Genomic DNA, 8,038 nt, shown 5'->3' on the forward strand with positions numbered 1-8,038 from the left:
GCAGAGGCCATGTAAGAGCATTTGGAGAGGGAGAGTTAACTCATGACCGTACTACCAGATATTCTAATTCTGACTGTCGTTATATACTACTCATGTCAATATAAGTATCACACACATACACACCATACTATAACTATCTTTTATCACTATGAAAAGAAAGTTCACTATTATTTGCAAAAGGAAACAATTGATATTTTGTAAACGTAGTATTTACTGTATGGTTCTTAGATTTTACTAAGATGTTCTGTAGTTTTGTGCGTTCAAATACGTTCGATCGTCCCCTGCTTGTGTTCTCGTTGATTACACTACTACTTCTGTGTGCATCGCGAAATTAGTCAGTGTAAGACGTTGAGATGATGAGTTGGGTTGAGTTTGTTTCATCCTGTCTATTTGACAGTTGTCGACTCAATTTGTTTGCATCGCACTTTCTGAATAAAGTTCGCACTGGATTAAGCAATCGGCATACATGACAGTAGTTCGATATAGTGAGATGATGTCTGTGAGTGAGACTAAGTAAGGGACTGTGAACGGTCGGTGTTGTGAATTATCTGTAAAATAGCATTTCTGCATTTTAGTCTCTTCAAAACGTGAAGCTCTGTTTCGCAATAAGTAATCCTTATATAATTCTCAGTTTTCTGTACAAACCTCCACATTGTTTCCTTTCATAATCATTCTCAGGGGTGATTTATGTCTTGACAATTCCTGCGGGAAGGGTTGGATTGGAAATTATTATGTTTAATGTTTTTTTTTGTTAGTTGTTGCATTTTTGAGCCTGTAAGTCTAAATTCGTAAAAAGTCCATCATCACCAATCTACCTACTTCTGTGGAGCCATTTGATTCCAATCATTTCTGTTCAGAAAACTTTTCGTGATTGTCGAACAAAAGTAGCCAGTTAGCTACTATTAATTTTTCCAGATAATCTCAATTAACACCGTTAGTTGCCGGCTCTATGGACTAGTGGTAAAGCACTCGCGTGCAAGACTGAAGGTCTTGCGTTTGAAACTCGCGAGGCGGTATCATGGATTTGCACTATTGAGGAGTCCCACAATAGGACGAAACGGCCGTCCAGTGCTTCCAGGTTTTCCATGATGACCTAGCTTAAATTGACTCATGAACTCAACCATTATAATCTCTATTTGTTCAGTAAAGGAAACAACTTCAATCAACTCACTAAATTGTAATATGATAATCAATATTTCAATTTAACTACAAACTTCATACGTTGTCGGTACTTCCTAGTCGATGTGTTAGAACTGTAGTGAAGATGTTTCAATAATTGCTGATTTAATTCTGTGTATATTCTTCATCAAAAGAGTTTATTCTATTCTTATGTTTCTTTGGTTTATTGTTTCCGTATATAGATTTCCTCTTTTCCTATTACATGATTGTCTATTTTGTTTCGTTTATAGGTTGCAGAACGTGCATTATACTTTTGGAGTAATGATTATATCCTTCAATTAATGCATGATCATGTTGAAGAAATTCTACCTATAATGTTTCCTGCTTTATATCGTACAAAAGAACATTGGAATAAGTAAGTGAATTACTCTATTCCCATTAGTAATAATTATTCTTATTTAAAGTAGTATTCACTATAAATTTGATATTACTTAAATTACAGTTATAGACCGGAAATTATTGTACAGCTGTGTACATCTACACTTTTTGTTTGTATAATAGCTGGATATTATATATATATAATAATCAGAGAAGGGTTTTTGTGGACATTATAGTAGTTTTTATTAATTGAATTCATGAGTCAATTAAATCTAGACCAACGTGGAAGAACTGGACAGTCGTTTCATCCTATTACGGGACTCCACAGCAGTGCCCATCCATGATCCCGTCGAGCGAGATTCGAACCTAGGACTTATCGGTCTCGCGCGTGAGGGCTTAATCATTAGACCACTGAGCCGGCATCCAACGGTGTTTGTTAATGTCTAACTTCAACCAACCCATCAATTTACGCCACCGTCCCCTACTAGGGCAAAACGGCTGTCCAGTGCTTCCATGGTGGTCTAGCTCATGAATTCAACTATTCTATATATATATATATATATATATATATATATATATATATATATATATATATATATATCTTAACCATAGTTACTAGGAAGATTAAAGAAAACAAAGACAGTCCGGATTTTTAGTCTAATATGTTTGATCGCCTCGATTCACTTGTGGAAGCTGATTTACAGTCCTTGAGTGTAGCACAGTTAAAATCGTTGTCCTGTCTTATTGATGAAGAAATAAAAAGAAATACAGCTTAACCATAGTTTCTAATCTAATCTTATTATTAGTTACATTTATCAAGCTTTAACAATACAAAGATTATGAGTATTAGATCAATCAATATACATGCTTATATCTTGAGATAAGATGGTAATTACAGGTAGTTTACAGGAAATCTTGGACCTAGGATCTCAATATAGTGCATGCAATGTCGAGTCACCGATATATAGACTGGTGGCCATATTGCAACTTGGTCGATAGGATTCGATCTGCACTAAGAAGGACCTGATATACATGACATTGATCATCACCCAGTGATCAACCAATTGTAAATACATCTCAGTCCTACCGAAGGTCATTCGTAGCCCAGATAGCTCAGTGGTAACGTTTATGACTGTGAAGCTGGGTAACACGGCATCGAATCCGTCAGGGAGCATCAGTTCCCTCAACATTACAGGTACATCTTGCTGACGAGTGTCAAGTAGCACGAAACCTATGTACAGGGTTTCCTGTTGACTACCGCCAACCACCATCTTATCTCAACATAGTACACGCAATGTGGAGTCACCTAGACTGGTCAATAGGATTCGATCTGTACTAAGATGAACCTGATATACATGACATTGTTCATCACCCAGTGATCAATCAATTGTAAATACATGCTATTGTCATCTACGATATATGTTGTTACTTTTTTTTTCTCCAGAACAATTCATGGTCTTGTATACAATGCTCTTAAATTATTCATGGAAATGAATCAAAAACTTTTTGATAATTGTACACAACGATATAAAGAAGAGAGACAAAAGTTAGTTATTTCTTCTTTTTTTATTGTACGATAAATAATAACTAAACATGGTTGACTCAGTCAACAAACTATAAGACTCTGTATCTTGATATCATGAGTCTCTTCAACACTATTATACAAAGCTCCATCTGAGATAGTTGGAAAGTACTGTGACTCTAAACAAATAATGATCCACATATAATAACAACGGAACAACTGACGTACAAACGTAATTCAGTTATCGACTAGTATAGAATCGGATCGCACTCAAACTTAACGTTTCAAGAGTAAGGAGTGATTTATCGAGTTCCCACTCACTGTAATATCATGGAACGACACGAATTTATCCCAAATCACACTATGAATAATTTACATCTAGGTTGTAACTTTAGCGTTTCCTTGTCAGATTCTTATGTGATATCAAAGAGAATAATTTTCTTAAATTGTACATGAGCGCGTGTGTTCGAACTGTGTACTATAAGCTGTGTTATATAATTGAAGTATTGAATTATCCACCTAGATTATTTATTATCATGATCATTATTATTTTTAATGGTTTTATATCGGAACACACCAACTCAAGGAAAAAAACAGTGATATGATGGTAGAGATCAGTACTAGACACCTGTTTGTTCAGGAGGCAGTTTTCACGCGCTCGTTTGCCGATAACCAGAATAGTACACAACAAAGTATACTTTGATTATATATAATTGAGATCGTGCATCATAGAGTAAGAAATTACAGCATTGACGGAATGCCGCCATAAACTGAACGAGAACTTGAGAAAGCCGTAACATACAACAATGGTTTATGCACTAAATGAAAGATTACAAGTGGAGAAATACAAAGATACAATAACCCGAGTTATTTAGTAGTTAGTTACGATAAAAATATATAATAATTTTAAAGTTACTTTCCCAATGTTCTTCACATTATAGGCGAATAATAAAAGACAATACGTTAAATAAACAAGGATCTACACAATCCTAGTCGAAATGGCACTAGAAACCTATGGATATTTAAATCGCTAACAGAAATATACAAGATAATAAAGTTACCATTATATTTTCAGTAGTCATGTGTGTTTCATAGTGAATTACTCACTTATCAGCACGGGGTTGTGGAGATTATTATGTTTTTGATTGAAATCATAGACCGATTGATATTAGACCACCGTTGAAAACCTGGAAGCATTGGACGGCCGTTTCGTCCTAGTACGGGACTCCTCATCAAAACACATCCACGACCTCACCCTGGGTTCGAATCCCGCGAGCGGGCTCGTGGATGTGCACTGCTGATGAGTCCCGTACTAGGACGAAACAGCCATCCAGTGCTTCCAGGTTTTCAATGGTGGTCTAATACCAATTAATTCATGATCTCAATCAATTTACTCACTTATTCAACGTTTGAGCCTGTCTATATGTTGTTTACTTATTTGCGTCAAATGTTACATGTTTTTTTATTTTACTTTGATTCGAAGCATTATGCTTCTTTCTATGGTTATAAACCTTCTCATAATTTACGCTTTGGACATTGTCCGGTAATGTTGTAATGCTTTAATGTTGTTAAACATTTTGTTTGTATTTCAGAAGTAGAGAAGAAGCTAAACGTCGGGAACGTGTATGGGCTACATTAAGTGAAACTGCCAAAGGCAATCCATTGTATGCTGTGGTTATGAAAGAAGCATCAGTTTCAAATAGAGAATTGCCAAATTCAGTTGCTCCTAATTCAATTTCATCACCATCTCCCATGGGTGACCATTGTGTAAATAATGGGACTCCATCTACGAGTAACACTGAAAATGATGACGGTCCTCTTGGTGCAGATGAAGACGTTAGCGGTTCATTGATGAATCTTCAACGTGAAGCGGAGGATGATGTATGTAGAATAAAATTTAATGCATTACATTAGATACTACAGAAGATTATAACGCTGACATTTAATCAGTTTTAAAATTATCTGCAAATCATATTTATTAAGTCTGGTGCACTAATCGGTTGAGCTACTAATTTCCAGACTCCTGTAATATTTGACACTTTGACTGTGGTTGATTTGAGGAAGTGAAACCACCTAAGCACCTCTGGAGCTACTGCCGTTCCCAAGCCCGGATAAAGAAGGAGGGTTGGGCATAGGGTTATAGACCCCATCCCGTAGAAAACTAACTCTAAAAAAACGCTAACAAAAAAAATAATTCAAAGCATTTGAACTCTGTCCTGGCAGTTAGGAGGTCTTCATTTAGAAGAGTCATGACGCCTCATAGTGAAAGCCGAGTTCTTTCAGAAGTCACGAGGCTGATGCCTCTTCTGAAAACCAGAGCATCCATTAATTTAGGTACATGAAATGTTCGTACAATGTGTAAGACCGGGAGAGTCTTCTGAACTGCTGCAAAAATGATGAGATACATCCTGGAGTTGCCTCGAATCATACACAGACAACAAATGTTATCCATAGTTTATAAATGATCTTGAGATTCATTTATATGCTTCTAGAAAATATACTTAAACTAAGAATGAGTTTCATATTTGGTTCCTTAGGTTGAGTAAAGAAATTATCATAAAGGCTCTGATTGTATTAGTTTTAACGACAACAAAATCCAATACTACCGGAAGTATACGTTCGAGCTACAAATCCCTATCACTTCAAAATGTTTGAGGTTTCTATACAATTTTTACATTGATTTATGTAATGCCAATTGACGAATTAACGTAGATATTTTATCACAATGAGACTTTCCCACAGTTGTAAATAAAAAACAATAATTTAACGACTTATTAAGTTTAATTGTAACTTGTTCACGAAGTACAGATTTCTTTATTCAGCTTTCAGCCACGCTGCATGAGGTCTGGTGATAAGTATCTGATTAAAAAGGCGTAGTAGGTATACGGGATCCCGACGTAAAATTTCTTTCCGTAATCACTAAATGTTTTAATACTTAATTTATTTGTCAGTCAGCTACAGCGTAGGACCAGGCACATATATGCATCGCTCCAAGTTGCCACACCTCATTAGCACAACAACATAAACACCGGATTCATAGTAGTTAATTCAATGGTAGTAATATATAAAATAAGGATTGCATATAAGGACATAGTATAGGAAGAAAGAATTAGTCCATAGAAAGAAAGATATGAAGCGATTGTGATTTCATAGTGTAAGGGAAGACAAAGAGTGTATATACCGACGCCATTGTGATCGATTCTGAACCATGTCACTCAGAGTCCCAACCATTGGTTACGATAGTCACGTGGACTCCAACCAGTTAGTCTGCATTTATCAATATGGCTCAGATAAGAAGTTAGTGACTTCAAGCACTGATGCCACATTTAGGTTTGGCCGCCCCTAACTTTCTTCCAACCATCTCCAATACCGGATAGCAGTGCGCGTCGTGGTAATCGGTGTTCAGGCATACGTAACACGTGGCCCAACCATCTCAGTCGATGAAGATTCATAACCTCACCTACTAATATACCATTATTCTCTAATACCCTGCCTCTAACCCTTATTTAATTTACACCAAACAATTAATCTGAGCAATTATATAAAAAAGTACGAGTAAACATAGATTTATCGCTTATCTAATTTATTTTTCAGACGGAACTTCGTGGTATAATCAATGAACGACGTCGTGATAAACTTCCTATGATTCAACGAAAATCAGAGCTTCCTCATAGTCAAACTACTATACGTGCTCTTGAACAACATCGTCGTCCAGATGAATATTTAAAAACTCAACCTGACAGCTAAGGTTTACAAGAACAGCAATCATTTTTTTTTCTAAAAAAATTATTATTATTGGCTAAGTATCCCGGTCTCAGCAGTTTTTTTGGCACACACACACACACTTGTGAATGTAAAAAAAAACATATAGTATAGAGTATATGCTTCAGTTGTTTTTTTCCCCCACAGATATAGCGAACTGTTGAGATGTCAGTTTCTCTGAAACTCTTCAGTGTTAACTTTACTTAGTTAAATCATCAGTTTATCTTGTATTTGTTTCGAAGATGTTCATTGTTATTGTTGTACAATGAATGTTCTTTTCATTGTTTTTGTGTTTACTATGGCCTTTCAATCTTCTTCTTGTTCGTGTTGTTCTAATCATTCGACACATTTGTATTATCTCTTACCCTTTTTCCACCCTCCTCCCTTCCTCACCCACCGCCGTTTTTTTTTTGTCTAACATAAGCATCAACAACAACAAAGAAAGAAGAAAAGTAAGATTTCACTTTAATTCAGTATTCCAGTTTATTGTTTTACACCTTTTTTTGGTCGGTTTGTTTTATTTGTTTCGTAATTAAAATCCATTCATTGTTTTGTTTAAGTAAGTACTATATTACTAAGTAGAAATGAGTAATATTTTTAGCTTCCGATAATCTTGAATAGAAATTAATGTTTGTTTTGTTTGTTCATTACCATTTCCCCCCCCAACTTTATTATTTGATTTAACTTGAACTCATCAAGAGTTCACGTATACTTGTGCAAACATTGATAACCTAGTCATAAGTATCAAAGTATCTATATATACATGATTTATATTATTATTATGACTTTTAATAGGAATGTTGTTTCTCAGGTCTCTCACTCTCTCTCTCTCATTTCTCTTTAACACGTATCACTGATTGATTGATTGATTGATTAAAGAGAATGGTAATTATTGTCTGTTCTGAATCTATGTGATCTTGTCTAATTTTTTTGTTTTTTTTTGTGAATGAAGTTTCAATTTGTCTATTTATTATTCTTTAGTATTATTTGATCAATTTCTATCTTTAATTCACCATGTGTACCATTTTGTTATGAGATAATAAAAAACTAAGGTGGTATAAATAAATAAATAAGTAATAGTCTATAAGAATAAATGTGATTGTTGATTATGTGTATTCTAACTTCTTCTTCTCCTCCTCCTTCTTCTTCTTCTTCTTCTTCTTCTTCTTCTTCTATATCATTTTGCTACAGACCAACATTCATTGCATATATTTGTGTAATCATTTGTATTCGAATAACTGATATACAAATATATAT

At 34.9% G+C, this 8,038-nt stretch overlaps 1 protein-coding gene across 1 annotated transcript in view; it reads left to right on the forward strand.

The window, feature by feature from the left end:
- The window catches only part of PPP2R5D_1 (Serine/threonine-protein phosphatase 2A 56 kDa regulatory subunit delta isoform), a 41,063-nt gene extending 33,025 nt beyond the window's left edge, over positions 1–8,038 (forward strand). The window contains exons 8-11 of the mRNA XM_051217414.1: positions 1,410–1,534; positions 2,942–3,043; positions 4,612–4,900; positions 6,614–8,038. Of these exons, the coding sequence (XP_051072877.1) occupies positions 1,410–1,534; positions 2,942–3,043; positions 4,612–4,900; positions 6,614–6,766 (669 nt within the window). The 3' untranslated portion in view covers positions 6,767–8,038. The remainder of the gene's footprint in view (positions 1–1,409; positions 1,535–2,941; positions 3,044–4,611; positions 4,901–6,613) is intronic.

Source organism: Schistosoma haematobium, chromosome 1 (assembly GCF_000699445.3).
Source record: "Schistosoma haematobium chromosome 1, whole genome shotgun sequence".
Classification (NCBI taxonomy): domain Eukaryota; kingdom Metazoa; phylum Platyhelminthes; class Trematoda; order Strigeidida; family Schistosomatidae; genus Schistosoma; species Schistosoma haematobium.